The following is a 15,720-nucleotide window of genomic DNA, read 5'->3' as shown; positions in this document are numbered from 1 at the left end:
CCATCCAGTACACAGCCAAGACTGCGCCCCATGGTGGTGTCGCTGATGGGAGGAGCCATGGTGATGTAGTTCTATACACCACCATGGGGACGATCGGCAGTGGCGATGACATCAACGTAGGAGTCCACCATGCAGCCGGAACGGCGAAGACTTGAAGCGACCCTGATGATCTTGGCGACTGCAACGGAGCCGCAGCGACGACCCCCCGAGGAGGAAGCGGGTATCCAGAGGGCAGAGGTGGAGCTGGAGCGACCGAGGGTGGAGGTGGAGCCTGAGGGAGGGAGGAGCTAGCTGTCACAGAAGGGGTGGAGGGCCAGAGAGCAGCGACTGGCCCGTAAGTCCGTTGCAGAGGCGTGGCAATGTCCGATCCAGGCGGAGTCGACGTGCCGAGGGAGCTCAGCAAGGCCGAATGCCCGATGGTACCTGCTGACGACGAGGGAGGAAGGAGCATAGGTGTAGGAGCCAGGTCGACGGGTCGAGGGGAAGTGAAGAGCTCTGAGGCTGGAGGCAGAACCCCAGGCTCCTCACGTCCAGGAGGAGGTGGCTCCCAGCAGTCCCGAGGTGGAACCCTACCACTGAGAGGAGATGGTGAAACTGAGGGGCTGACGGGAGACAGTGACGACTGGATCGCAGGCGTGGCTGGTGACAGAGGAGGAGTTTGGAGCGTGCTAAACAGTTCTTCAGAAAATGAAAGAGTCCCAAAAACATTTTGAAGAGGTGGTGGGAGAGGGAGGCTGGGAGGGGCCAGAGACTGTAGTACAACAGGTTGCATATTTACTTCTTCTAAATCAGAAAAAATGTCTCCAGTGTTGACCAAAAACTCACTCTCAGTGGCAGGGGTTTAGGTGGGGCTCACTTCCCTACCCTCGTAATCCACTAAGATTCCCTCGGCGATGGATGGTACAGCCGGCTTGCACACCTGGTCAGTCCCGCGTTGCTCAGGCTCCACAGCGATGCTCCGCTCGGTCGCTTTCGTAGGCGCTGGCTCAAACGTCACGGCAAAGTCCTCTTCACAGTCTGCGGTGGGCTCATGCTGCCGATCTTCGCAGTCAGGGTGTTGATGGCTGTGCACTGGAGTAGGAGTGGGACTGGTGTCGTCGTTGTAGAAATCCAATCGAAGATCCACATGACGCCAGCACCCACTCCACATAGTCCCGGAAGCTCCCTCGAGGTCCTTCCCCAGACAGCAGTGCTTTGGTGCCGGTGTTGAGGCCGGCATACAGGAAGTTGCAAAGGTTGCTGTCCGGGAAATGCGTTAATGGAGCGAGGAACAAAAAATTGTCCAAATGTTCTTCGAGAGAGCAGTCCTTCTGCTCAAGGCATAATAACAGAAATGCGGGTGTGTACATGTTGACGGGAACGGAGAGTGAAACACGGAAAACACTGGGATGGAAAACACACGCCACAAACTGTATAACTGTTTCGGTCCGGTATTCTGTTATGGTAGCTGGTATACTAAGCACACGATGAGGAGACAGAGTCAGAATAAGTCTTTACTTGGAAGGAAACAGGAATCCACAGGAACATACACCAACATAGTACAAACAATGAGTCCAGAACAAAGTGAACATGTAACACATGTAGCCTAGATCAGATGCATTAGTGAGTGTGGTGGTGCTTATGGGGTCGGGTGAGTATGAGGCTGGGAGGGAAAAATCACAGTATACTCACTACAAAAAAACTAGACTACACCACTGCTACTACTGAAGAAGGCTGCATGGCCAGTCAATCTTTTTGTAACATATTTATTTCCGTTCTAAACTGGCTCAACTCAGTGAGTCATTGGGATGGTATTGAATTTTCAATACCATCCCAAGGTTAAAATCAACAACTTTTAATACATAGTTTGTATTAAAACAAACTAACGTATGTATTAAAAGTTGTTCATTTTAACCTTTAAAGGGGAATGTTTGACAAGGTATAATAATATTTGAGAGATTTTTTTTTATCTTGAGAGAAATAATTTTTTATTTTGAGAAAAATTGTCGTCCCCTTGGAACTATAAGGTTCTAGCTGACATTTTTTTGTCAAAATTGAGTTATTCACATATTCTTATTCTGTGGCAACTTATTGACATTATGTGATGATTTTTTTTAATGTGTACATTTTGGGACTTTTTATTTAGAAAAAAAAAAAGGTTCTATCTATAAAGTCGAATGGAATGCGAAAACTTTGAAGCTCAATATCTCAAAACTGCTCAGAATGCAGATAGAACCTTATAATTCCAAGAGGATGATGTATATATCCATGAATATATCCAAATGAATTGGTATTGAATAGAGATCAAATTAGAATTACAAGCTTATTAAATCGAATCATGAAATTTGTGTCAATACCACCCCAAACCCAAACTGTAAAGGGACTAATGTAATATAAATGCTGTTTAGATGAGTGAATGTGTGTTCTTTCAACATTTAGTTTATACTTTTTTTTTTTTTTTTTTTTTTTTTAATCTACTGTAGCTAGGTTAAGCAGTTTTGGAGAAGCTAGCAATAGCATAAAGCATAAGATCCCACCCTCCCTTCAGAGCATCTCCAAAGGCTCACCTCCTCCAAAACACATGAAAGCGCACAGCCAGAGCAGGGTCTTCATCATGAGAGAGGGTGTAAATTTACCTTGTGTGTCACATAGTACTCAGACCAAATGCAACAATTAGACAAACATATTTTGGTTCAAACATTTCTGGAAAAACATTGCCTACCTTAGCTTTAAACTTTTGATTTAAAAATGTTATTTTGTAATGTTTATCTTGAACGAAGAATCTTCTGAGACTTAAACCTCTTAAGCCTTAAAACCTCTTATTTAATTTTGCTTTGAAAACTGGGGATATCATGTACTTTTTTGTACTTTGAATAACTGGTTTTCATCACTACTTATCATTTTGATCTCTTTTCCATGCACAGGGCCAGATGTGATCAGGAATCTCAAAGTGACTAACATCACAACATCATCTGTTTTTCTGAGATGGGATGAACCAATTGAAAATATAACTTTCTTTAAAATTACATGGACTGGTGATGATGCAAATGAAAATACAACAACAACTAGCACTTCCTATGACATCACTTATCTGACTGCTGGAGTTAAGTACACATTTTGTGTCACTGCTGTTATTGAACATAACAAGAGAGAAACTGAACCATCCTGTATCTCAACATATACTGGTATGTACAGTTTTAAAATACGTTTTGTTGCATCATACACATCATGCACTAACTGACTTATTACCCAAGAATAATTATTCCAATTCCTAAATACAGTAGAACTATTACTGAAACTATTGCTGAACCTATTACTGTAGTGTAAACTCAAAACTGCGGGGAAGAAACGTCTCAGGTTACAGATGTAACCCTGGTTCCCTGAGTAGGGAACGAGACGCTGCGTGGCAACGCATTGGGAACCTTCTGCATGATGTTGTCACTGAAGCACTCATGTATCTAACCAATCGCGTAGCGAGACAACAGAGACGGGTGATATCACGGACCAGGAAACTATAAAGCATACCCGGATGCAGAGAACGCTAGCTTCTGGGATAAGTCTGAAGCAAGCACTCGCAAGTATGCAGGGTGTACGGCAAGAGATGCAATGACAACACGAAATAAGACACACAAGATAACATAGAGTGCTTGCTGAAGACACAGAAGCTAGCATTCTCTGCGTCTGGGTATGCTTTATAGTTTCCTGGTCCGTGACGTCACCCGTCTCTGACGTCTCGCTACGCGATTGGTTAGATACATGAGTGCTTCAGTGACGACATGACGCAGAAGGTTCCCAATGCGCTTCCACGCAGCGTCGACAGTTCCCACGAAAGGGAACTCAAAACAGTGGAACAATAGAAACCCTACCGCCAACTAGCGTTTCAGCAGTGTAATTGCAGAGCAAGAGACAGACAGAACGAAAAAGTATAAATGCTCACGACAGTGTTGGCTATATGTGTAGTCTACAATGTAGGCTAAGACGTACACTCAATGCAGAAGTATAAATTGGCCTTTAATGTCAATTGTATGACCCATTTTAAGGGCGATCAATATTACATTTTTAATTCAATCAGAGCTACAGTATTACTTTCTGGGGGAATCAAGCCTTAATTATTGGGGTCAGACAAATGCTGTGTCAAAGCATAATTGTATCATTACATCTTCACCACTTTCACTCCTCCACACAGAGCCAAATAGGATCAGTAATGTCAAAGTGAACAACATCACAACATCATCTGTGTTAATGACATGGGATGAACCCATTGGAAATAGATTTTTCTTTAAACTTAATTGGATGGATAAGAAAACAAATGTAAATGTCACAGAAACTAGTAACACTTCATTTAACATCACTGATCTGATTCCTGGAGTCAATTACACATTCTGCATAACTGCTGTGGCAGCAGATAATTCAACAGAAGGCAAAGCTTTCTGCATCTCACAATATACAAGTATGTAAAATTATAAATAGGGATTGTGTTAAACAAGATCTGACAAACAACCCATGAGGAGGATGGGTATAAATACACAAATGATACAAACTAAACTAGAAAGAGCTGAGAATGATTAATAACTAAGTTAACCATGATAAACAGGAAATAAACTACAGGAAGCAGAAATACAACCAAGAGTCTGTGAACATATCAAAATAAAAGTCTTTGAATATAAAATAAAACGTCTTGGGTTACGAGTGTAACCCTTGTTCCCTGAGTAAGGGAACGAGACGCTACGTCAGTGACGTGATGGGAATCCTCTGCATTTTTGTGTTCGTGAAGCACTATTGTATCTAACCAATGAGAGAACGTGGTTTGGTGGGGACCTTAGACATATAGCCTGGTCTAGTGTGCAGGAACGCTTTGACCATTCCAGGTGCAAATTCCAAACACAAAGAAGCAGCTGAAAGTGCTTGAAGATCTCCTATTCTTTTAAGAGATGAAATAGCCAGTAGAAATATGGTCTTTAAAGGTGAGGAATTTCTCTGAAACTTCCTCTAGTGGTTCGAAGGGAGCCTCGGCTAACCCTTCTAATACCACGGCCGAGTCCCAGGCCAACGTCCTTGTAGGTACTGAAGGCCCCAGCCTCAGAGTACCACGGAGGAAGCGTATAAAAAAGGGGGTCTCGACCTACCGAGGAATCCCCCAGAGGACTATGGCCAAAAATGGCCGCATACACTTCCTCGTGGAGGGAGCTCTGGAGTGGAGTATGGTCTCCACAACCTCAGTTGGGAGAGCAGCATGTATGAGCCTGGCCCCCTCAGAGGCCAGGCCCACAGTCTCCATAGCTCTGGGCATGGATGAATTATCATGCTGCCCGCTTGAGACAGGAGGTCCTGCCTGAGAGGAAGCTCCATCAGGGAGCCATCTAGAAGTGGCACTAGGTCTGAGAACCATATTTTGGTTGGCCAGTACAGGGCTATCAATATTAGACTGACCCCTTCCTGGCGTATTTACTCCAGAACTCCCGGGAGCAGAGCGAAATGCATACAGACGCAGCCTCGGCCACGTCTGTACCATGGCATCCAGACCCAGTGGTGCTGAATGAGATAGGGAGAACCACAGTGGACACTGGGTCGATTCCCCTGAAGCAAATAGGTCGATTTCAGCTCGACCAAAGTTTTCCAAAGTGAGCTCCACACCTCAGTATGGAGACTCCATTCCCCGGGCCTCGGCCCCTGCCTCGACAGGGCGTCTGCTCCCACATTTTAATGCCCTCAGGTCTGGGAAGAAGTATTTTACTGCAAGAAATACCGCCATCATTTCCAGCCGATTTAAGTGCCAGGAACTGATGGTCCTCCCAGAGACCCTGAGCTGAGCGACCACTCATGATCGCCCCCCAGCCCATGAGAGAAACATCCGTCGTAAGCATTACGCGACGACGAGAAGTCCCACACATGGGTTCTGGGACAGGAACCAAGGCTTTTTCCACATGACCAGAACACGAAGGCATCGCCGCGTGACTTTTGATCTTGCGAAAAAGGATTTCCCCTCGGAGAAAACCCCTTGGTCCTGAGCCACCACTGTAAGAGTCTCATGTGCAGAAGGCCAAAAGTTATCACGTTGGACGCAGCCGCCATAAGACCCAACAGTCTCTGAAACTTTTACAGTGAATGACTGGTCAAGAGAGACCACCGTCGTGTTGTCCGTACGGACCAACACGTGGTAGCCCCTCAGGTCTGGGAGGAAGTGTTTCAGTTCTAGAGACACCGCCATCATCTCCAGCCGATTTATGTGCCAGGAGAGCTGATGGTCCTCCCTTAGACCCTGAGCCGAGCGACCACTCATGATCGCCCCCCCAGACCGTGAGGGAAGCATCTGTCGTAAGCATTACGCGACGACGAGGAGTTCCCAGCACGGGTCCCTGGGACAGGAACCAAGGCTTTTTCCACATGACCAGAGCACGAAGGCATCGCCGCGTGACTTTGATCATGTGAAAAGGATCTCCCCTCAGGGAAAAACCCCTTGGTCCTGAGCCACCACTGTAAGGGTATCATGTGCAGAAGGCCAATAGTAATAACGTTGGACGCAGCTGCCATCAGACCCAACAGTCTCTGAAACTGTTTTACAGTGAGTGACTGGCCTAACTTCACCCCATTCACGGCTCCGAGAATGGAATTCACACGAGCAGGAGACAGCTGCGCCTGCATCGTGGTAGAATCCCAGATTACTCCTAGATAGTTTGCAATCTGACTCGGAACCAGCACACTCTTTTTGGCATTGAGCCTCAGCCCAAGCTTTTTCATGTGCGACAGAACAACATCTCGATGTTGAACTGCCAACTGTTCTGTTTGAGCTAATATCAACCAATCGTCGATATAGTTCAGCACGCAGATGCCCTGGAGTCTCAATGGAGCCAGCGCTGCATCCACGCACTTCATGAACGTGCGGGGTGATAATGATAGGCTGAAAGGAAGAACCCTGTATTGGTAAGCTTTGTCCCCGAAAGCAAACCTGAGGAACTTCCTATGAGAAGGATGGATGGATACATGAAAGTTAGCATCTTTCAGGTCTATCACAACAAACCAGCTCCTCGGACCTGATCTGTCCCTTCTTTGGAACAATGAAGTATAGGTTGTGAAACCCTGACAGCTTGCTGGGAGGAGAACCCCTTCTATAGCTCCTTTTTGCAAGAGCGTCATAACCTCCTGTTCCATTACCAGAGACTGCTCGGGGCCACCACTGTGGGAAGGACCCCATTAAACTGGGGCGGGCGAGACCCGAATTTGTAACCCTTTTCTATTGTGAGCAGCACCCATTTTGAAATATTTGGGAGAAGTTTTCATTCTGCCTTATTTACAAAGGGAACCAGTCTCTCGAGACTGGCCTCTGGTGTTTTTTTTTTTTTAACACTTGACTCGGCACCCTGAAGCGGCGAACCGGCAAGGAACAGCCGAATCAAATGATGACCGGCCCTCCTCGGAGGATCGGTGGAGACCGCTGCGCCCTGAAACACACTGGGTGGCAGGGTTAGCAGAACGGCCCCCTGAGGGCGCCAAAGAGGGATGAGTACCAAGTATTTTAATACCCAACCCTCTCTGGAGGGGACTGCCCTCCAACGTCCCGCGCCACTGGCATCAGGACTTCTTCGAAGCCTTCTTGGAAGTAATTACAGTCCGCAGATCTGTGTTACCCCACAAAGACTTCGGCTGTGTCGCCTGTCCCTGTCCCCAAGCTTTCTGCGGGGGACCAAGGGTGGCGACGCTTTCTTTTAAATTCCTCAGAATTTAATGTATTCAATATTTCATTTAATCCTCAAATTAAATGCAGCCAGTTCTTATATAAATATATATATTTTTGAACAGACTGAATATATTTAGAATACAAAAAAGAATTATAGCTCGTAATAATTCGCAAGGCATTTAGGGAAAGAGAGAAAGGGAAACTCCCGTCTGCTCAGATCCCTTAATATATAAATATATATACGCATATACATACACACACATGCATAATTACGGACACGTGATACATGCGCAGCCTCGGCAAACGCAAGACCCGAGCCGTATATTCATTCTTGCAGACTTAATCTACGCGCTGCCTCGGCAACGCGAGATCCGAGCCATATATTCTTTAATTAAAACCCAATCCACGCGCTGCCTCGGCAAGCGCGAGATCCGAGCTTAGACTTTTATTCCCTCAAGAATAAAGCCCCTCATGGGCTGGAGATGAGGATGACGGTCCCTCATCACCACCCTCGACACCTTCAACATCAACCTCCTCGGAGGAAGATATATTCAGTGTCGGTGCCTCCCTTTGCGGGGAAGAAACCGCAGCGCGTGCTTCCACCACCAAAGGAGAGACACTAGATCTAGCAGGTAAGGGAAGCGATAAGGCAGAGCCCGTCTCTCCCCCCTCTGCTAGATCCATTTGTGAACCCCACGAGTGCAGCCTTCGCTGTGCCTCGGCAGCAGCGGGACCAGACCCGCGGGGAACACTCGCCGCGGCGCCCTCCTCAAAGAGCGCCCGGCGTGAGCGCAGCGCCCTGAGAGTGAGCCGCTCACAGTGCACACAGACAGCCCCCTCAAGAGCTGCCTGTGCGTGCTCAACTCCCAGGCATTTCACACACATCTCGTGTGTATCTCCCTCCACGATGAATCGCGGACAAGGAGGTGCACACTTAGTGAAACGCTGGCTTTTCTCCGTCATTTTATATATATATATATATTTATATATATGTCTATTATGTGTCTTATTTCACTTGTTTAGAAACTCTTGTCCTCAGACAAAGAGATCACTTTCTGGCGAGATGGTAGACAGACAACAGTAAATAAGACAGACAAGATACAAATAGCGCTTACTGAAGACAACAGAAGCTAGCGTTCTTTGTTTCCGGGCATGCTTTATAGGTTCCGGTTCGTGACGTCACCCGCCTCTGACGTCGCGTTCTCTCATTGGTTAGATACAATAGTGCTTCACGAACACAAAAATGCAGAGGATTCCCATCACGTCACTGACGTAGCGTCGATAGTTCCCACGAAAGGGAACATGATTTTTAACATTTTCCCCTCGCCCCCTTAAATGGCAGTCCTCATGCTTGTAGGTGGCAGTAATGGGAGGGAGGGCCAGGGCCATAGAAGAACAAATCACAGCTCTAGAGAAAAAAAAAATAAATATGAAGATAAGATTGTGACTACTGAGACCACTTCTATCCACATAAATTATCTAATTTCTGGAGCACATTTCTGATTGCAGTTTCAGCTGATCATGTGACTGAGGGGAGACTCAGTAAGACCATTGTTTGGATGTTAATGAAACTTCTCAACATTGAACACCTTAGGATCCCAGACTTTCTTAACTGTAGTCTAATTACAAATGCTATTTGTATTTCTAATTGGAATATTTTTTTCTCCCGCAACACAGAGCCAAATGTGATTGGGAATCTCACAGTATCTGAAGTCACAACATTATCTGTGTTTCTGTCATGGAATGAACCAATTGGAAATAGATCTTTTTTTAAAGTTAAATGGACTGATAAAACACATGAAACTAGTAACACTTTCCATAACATCACTGATCTGACTGCTGGAGTCAATTACACATTCTGCATCACTGCTGTGGCAGCAGATAATTCAACAGAAGGCGGCGTTATCTGCATCTCACAATATACAAGTATGTAAAATTATAAAATATCTGTTGCTTGATACATGGTATGTTTAAACTCATTGACTTCTGACCCACCAATATTTTTGGTCTAGAAAATTGTAAAAGCACTAGAATTATTCCCAAATCCACCACCACTCATTTGCTCCCTTCTTTTTAGTAAAAGGACATTTTTCATAAACCAGATACATCCTAATATTCTTATCATTGCTGATGCCTTTTCTATCTATAAAGCCTGAAAAAGTTTCAAAGCAAATTGTAATCGCCTAATGTTCCTAATTTTTCATTCACAGAGCCTGATGTCATAATGAACCTCACAGCTGATGATATTACAACATCCTCTGTATTACTAAACTGGACTAAACCAATCGGTCAAAGCTCCTGTTATCGTGTAGAATATGAAGATAAGAATGTGACTACTGAGAACACTTCTATCCAAATAAATGAACTAATTTCTGGAGCACAGTACACATTCAAAGTGTTTGCAGTTGCTGCTGATCATGTGACTGAAGGGAGATCCATTCAGATTTCACTGTACACCAGTAAGACCTCTGTTTGGATGTTTAATCTTAATGAAACTTCTCAACCTTTAGCTACAAAAAACACTGAATATTTACTTGCTTTAAGCAGAAAACTGTACAGTAACTCCTTAGGGTCACAGACTTTCTTAACTCTAGTCTAATTACAAATGCTATTTGTATTTCTAATTGGAATAATTTTTTCTCCCGCAAAACAGAGCCAAATGTGATTGGGAATCTCACAGTGTCTGAAGTCACAACATTATCTGTGTTTCTGTCATGGAATGAACCGATTGGAAATAGATCTTTCTTTGAAGTTAAATGGACTGACAAAACAAATGACAAAACAAAGGAAACTAGTAACACTTCCCATAACATCACTGATCTGACTGCTGGAGTCAATTACACATTCTGCATCACTGCTGTGGCAGCAGATAATTCAACAGAAGGCGACGCTATCTGCATCTCACAATATACAAGTATGTAAAATTAGAAACTATCTGTTGCTTGCAGTATGTTTAAACTCATTGACTTCTCATCCACTAATATTTTTTTGACTAGAAAATTGTAAAAGCACTAGAATGATTCCAACATCCACCACCACTCATTTGCTCCCTTTGTTTTAGTAAAAGGACAATTTTCATAAAACAAATACATCTAAATATTCTTATCATTGCTGATCCCTATTCTATCTATATAGCCTGATAAAGTTTTCAATGCAAATTGTAATCGCCAAATGTTCCTAATTTTTCACTCACTGAGCCTGATGTCATAATGAACCTCACAGCTGATGATATTACAACATCCTCTCTTTTACTAAACTGGACTAAACCAAACGGTCAAATCTCCTGTTACCGCGTAGAATATGACGACAAGAATGTGACTACCGAGAATACGTATATCAAAATAAATGATCTAATTTCTGGAGCACAGTACACATTCAAAGTGTTTGCAGTTTCTGCTGATCATGTGACCGAAGGGAGATCCAATCAGATTTCACTGTACACCAGTAAGACCTCTGTTTGGATGTTTAGTCTTAATGAAACTACTCAACCTTCAGCTACAAAAACCATTGAATATTTACTTTCTTTAAGCAGAAAACTGTACAGTAAAACCTTAGGATCCCAGACTCTCTTAACTCTAGTCTAATTACAAATGCTTTTTGAATTCCTAATTGGAATTCTTTTTTCTCCCGGAACACAGAGCCAAATGTGATTGGGAATCTCTTAGTGTCTGAAGTCACAACATTATCTGTGTTTCTGTCATGGAATGATCCAATTGGAAATAGATCTTTCTTTAAAGTTAAATGGACTGACAAAACAAAGGAAACTAGTAACACTTCCCATAACATCACTGATCTGACTGCTGGAGTCAATTACACATTCTGCATCACTGCTGTGGCATCAGATAATTCAACAGAAGGCGGCGCTATCTGTATCTCACAATATACAAGTATGTAAAATTATAAAATATCTGTTGCTTGATACATAGTATGTTTAAACTCATTGACTTCTGACCCATCAATAATTTTTGTGAAAGCACTAGAATTATTCCTACGTTCACCACCACTCATTTGCTTCCTTCTTTTTAATAAAAGGACATTATTCATAAACCAAATACATAATATTCTTATCATTGCTGATCCCTATTCTATGTATATAGCCTGAAAAAGTTTTCAATACAAATTTTAATCGCCAAATGTTTCTAATTTTTCACTCACAGAGCCTGATGTCATAATGAACCTCACAGCTGATGATATTACAACATCCTCTGTATTACTAAACTGGACTAAACCAAACGGTCAAAGCTCCCATTACCATGTAGAATATGAAGATAAGAATGTGACTACTGAGAACACTTCTATCAAAATAAATGATCTAATTTCTGGAGCACAGTACATATTCAAAGTGTTTGCAGTTTCTGCTGATCATGTGACCGAGGGGAGATCCAATCAGATTTCACTGTACACCAGTAAGACCTCTGTTTGGATATTTAATTTTAATGATACTTCTCAACCTTCAGCTAAAAATAAAAAAAAAATATTGAATATTTACTTGCTTTAAGCAGAAAACTGTATAGTAACACCTTAGGATCCCAGACTTTCTACTTACAAATGCTATTTGTATTCCTAACTGGAATTCTTTTTTCTCCCGCAACACAGAGCCAAATGTGATTGGGAATCTCACAGTGTCTGAAGTCACAACATTATCTGTGTTTCTGTCATGGAATGAACCGATTGGAAATAGATCTTTCTTTGAAGTTAAATGGACTGACAAAACAAATGACAAAACAAAGGAAACTAGTAACACTTCCCATAACATCACTGATCTGACTGCTGGACTCAATTACACATTCTGCATCACTGCTGTGGCAGCAGATAATTCAACAGAGGGCGGCGCTGTCTGCATCACACAATATACAAGTATGTAAAATTATAAAATATCTGTTGTAGGGGTGTCCTCGACTAAGGATTTACATAGTCGAATCAGAATTATGAAGTCTTGTCTATAGTTGACTGATAGTTGACTCATATGTTTATGCGGGGGTGAGTGTTTCTGATTCCCATACAACAGCGCATGTGCGAGTGACTTGAGCTCCTGAAAACATCAGTCCACTAGATAGTGTGCACACACGAACGCATCTTTCTATGCTCAAAGCCAAAGGAGTAGGCTTACACTAGTAAATATATAGGCTTGCGCGCTCAACTGTGCATGAGACGGAGCAGAACACGGAAAATTAAGTATACCTAGGCAGTGTTGCCAAAAATGCAAATTTTACCCCCCGGAATGCAACTTTTACCATGGGACCCCCTAATTGGGCTAGTTTGGGGCTAGTTTTGAGGATAAATTGGGTGGGTTTTGTTGTGAAAACCTGGCAACCCTGTACCTAAGCCTTAAGACCACTTTTATTTTCTTTTACAAACATCACACAGAAACAACTTTCTAATAAAGTGACCAAAACTGCCTGTCAAGTGATAGACGAAACTGACAATGACTTTTTATCTATTTTAAATTAAAATGAAAGGCAATGTGGATAAACATTTGTAAAGTGATTCCTCATAACATTTTACAGCAACAATGTACAAAACACCACAAAGATTTAAAAGAAAATGAATAAAAACATTTTGGATAAATAAACCTAAATAAATAACTGCAGAAAGGCCACACTGCAGACAGGATTTGCATTTCACACGTCGGCAAATCAAAATAAACCGGCTAAATTGCCTGTGCGAGCACACTCTAGCCTACAGTTCAACATCGATGCACTGAAAAACCATCAAAAATTAATTTACAGAATTGAATTATTATATTACATTCAAACACATATATTATTTTTAAAACACAAGCCAAAAATAGTTAAATTACATAGCTCAGAGTGATCAATAAAAAAAAATAAAAATAAACAAATAATTAAAATAATGAAAGTATAGCCAGAATTGTCAACTTTGTCTTTTTAACTGCAGAGACATCAATAAACACTAAACTGGAGTGGCAGTCTTTTTAGCTAAACATGTTCAGAGCATCCAAAACTTGTTGAGTGGTAGGACTCAATAATGTTGGCACAACTTGCATCTTACTTTTTTTGGATCATCTTTTTGTCAGGGTTCTGTCAAAAAGATGTCTAGTCTATTTCCTGGTTTTGTGAGAGAGCTCTGACACTCCCGTTCTTGTCGTGTTTTTGTGTGAGCGTACAGTCTCGAGTGTTCTCGGGGCTGTGCGCTCTCTTGTCTGCGTGCCTTGTTTCATGTTGGGAGCGTGGCGTTCGGATCCCGGCACTCGTGTCTAGTTTGGTTTCGGTTTTGTGTCGGGATTCGGACACTCGCGCTCCCAGTCCTGTCTTTATTGTGAGCGCACGGTTTGTGTGTATTTTCACTTGCCGTGCGCTCTTGTCTCATGTTTTGTGTAGCACGCGGTGTTTTCCACCTGCCGCGTGCTTTCATGTTGTGTTTTTGTCTTGTGTTGTGTTAGCACGCAGTCTGTGTTTTACACAGTCAAGTGTTCATGTCTCGTCTTGTGTAAGCACATGGCTTGTGATTTGTCTTTATTGGCCATGTGCTTGTGTCTTTGTTTTGTTTGATGTGAGCACATGGCTTGTCATGTGTTTCTTTGTGCCATGTGCTCTCATGTCTATTGTCTTGACCCCGCCCACCTTGTTACCTGATTATTGGTTGATTTGCCCCACCTGTCCTCCCTCATTCCCTGCCTCATTTGCTCTCCTATTTATTCTCCTTGTGTTTGCAGTCCTATGCTGGTTCGTTGTTGTTTATTCCCTCGTGTTTTTGTCAAGTCAAGTCAAGTCAAGTCAAGTCAAGTCAAGTCAAGTCAAGTCCAGTTTTATGTCAGTCTGTTTCCCCCACGGGGTAGTTTTTGTTTTATTTTTATTCATTGAATAAAGCCCTTCATTTTCCTGCATTATTGAGTCCTCGCTCCTTTCACCACCACCAAACCTGACAGAACGAACCAGCCAATTGAGAACTCAGCAGAAGGATGGGCATCTTCCTTTTCCCATCTCCCAGCCCCTCCGCTCAACTGATGGTGGATCATCGCAGCAAGCTCCTCTCTCTTCGGCAAGGGGAAGCCAGCGTGAAGGAGTTTGCACACCTGTTTGTGTTTACAGCGGAGGGGCTCAACATCAGCGACGCAGCGCTCAAGGACATTTTTAACAGCAGCCTTAATGAGCCCGTCAGTGCCTGGGAGATGGGAATGCTGGGGATTTTGTCCTTCTGGCAGTTTGTGGGGTTTGTTTACAACCACGGAGAGGAGGGTGGCCTTCCCCCTCTTGGTCCACCTCCCATTCCCCTCACAAGCTGCCAGGTCCCCAGTCCTCCGATGACCTCTTCAGGGAGAGGGAGGAGGAGGAAGAACAGGTCAGCCTCATCTGCCACCTGCCCAGAGATGGCTGAAGCCACTGCAGCGCCTCTAGTGGTGGCTGTGACCGCTGCAGTCTCCCCCGAGGTGACCAAGGATGCTGCAGCACCCCCAGAGTTGACCGAAGAAGCTGCAGCACCTACAGAGGAGGTAGGCACAGTGCCACTGCCTCACACTCACAAAAGGAGGAAGAGGAGGAAGAAGCCTTCCTCCAACCCTCAAGGCCCGGAGGCCTTTCCAGAGCCCGCTTCAGGCCCGGAGGCCTTTCCAGAGCCCGCTTCAGGCCGTGAGTCCGCTCCAGAGCCCGCTCCAGCCCGTGAGTCCGCTCCAGAGCCCGCTCCAGCCCGTGAGTCCGCTCCAGAGCCCGCTCCAGCCCGTGAGTCCGCTCCAGAGCCCGCTCCAGCCCGTGAGTCCGCTCCAGAGCCCGCTCCAGCCCGTGAGTCCGCTCCAGAGCCCGCTCCAGCCCGTGAGTCCGCTCCAGAGCCCGCTCCAGCCCGTGAGTCCGCTCCAGAGCCCGCTCCAGCCCGTGAGTCCGCTCCAGAGCCCGCTCCAGCCCGTGAGTCCGCTCCTGAGCCCGCTCCAGCCCGTGAGTCCGCTCCTGAGCCCGCTCCAGCCCGTGAGTCCGCTCCTGAGCCCGCTCCAGCCCGTGAGTCCGCTCCTGAGCCCGCTCCAGCCCGTGAGTCCGCTCCTGAGCCCGCTCCAGCCCGTGAGTCCGCTCCTGAGCCCGCTCCAGCCCGTGAGCCCTCTCCAACCCCAGAGGTCA

General features: G+C 44.6%; 2 protein-coding genes across 2 annotated transcripts in view; both read left to right on the top strand.

The window, feature by feature from the left end:
• The window catches only part of LOC137014804 (receptor-type tyrosine-protein phosphatase eta-like), a 69,715-nt gene extending 58,389 nt beyond the window's left edge, over positions 1 to 11,326 (top strand). The window contains exons 4-9 of the mRNA XM_067379322.1: positions 2,904 to 3,164; positions 9,332 to 9,580; positions 9,865 to 10,113; positions 10,308 to 10,562; positions 10,844 to 10,985; positions 11,293 to 11,326. Of these exons, the coding sequence (XP_067235423.1) occupies positions 2,904 to 3,164; positions 9,332 to 9,580; positions 9,865 to 10,113; positions 10,308 to 10,562; positions 10,844 to 10,985; positions 11,293 to 11,326 (1,190 nt within the window). The remainder of the gene's footprint in view (positions 1 to 2,903; positions 3,165 to 9,331; positions 9,581 to 9,864; positions 10,114 to 10,307; positions 10,563 to 10,843; positions 10,986 to 11,292) is intronic.
• Positions 11,327 to 11,419: 93 nt separating this feature from the next.
• The window catches only part of ptprjb.2 (protein tyrosine phosphatase receptor type Jb, tandem duplicate 2), a 36,863-nt gene continuing 32,562 nt past the window's right edge, over positions 11,420 to 15,720 (top strand). The window contains exons 1-3 of the mRNA XM_067380336.1: positions 11,420 to 11,541; positions 11,812 to 12,060; positions 12,251 to 12,511. Of these exons, the coding sequence (XP_067236437.1) occupies positions 11,826 to 12,060; positions 12,251 to 12,511 (496 nt within the window). The 5' untranslated portion in view covers positions 11,420 to 11,541; positions 11,812 to 11,825. The remainder of the gene's footprint in view (positions 11,542 to 11,811; positions 12,061 to 12,250; positions 12,512 to 15,720) is intronic.

The sequence above is a fragment of the Chanodichthys erythropterus genome, chromosome 24 (assembly GCF_024489055.1).
Source record: "Chanodichthys erythropterus isolate Z2021 chromosome 24, ASM2448905v1, whole genome shotgun sequence".
Lineage (NCBI taxonomy): Eukaryota > Metazoa > Chordata > Actinopteri > Cypriniformes > Xenocyprididae > Chanodichthys > Chanodichthys erythropterus.
Note: the sequence above shows the minus strand (reverse complement) of the source record. Positions and strands in the feature narration are given on the sequence as shown.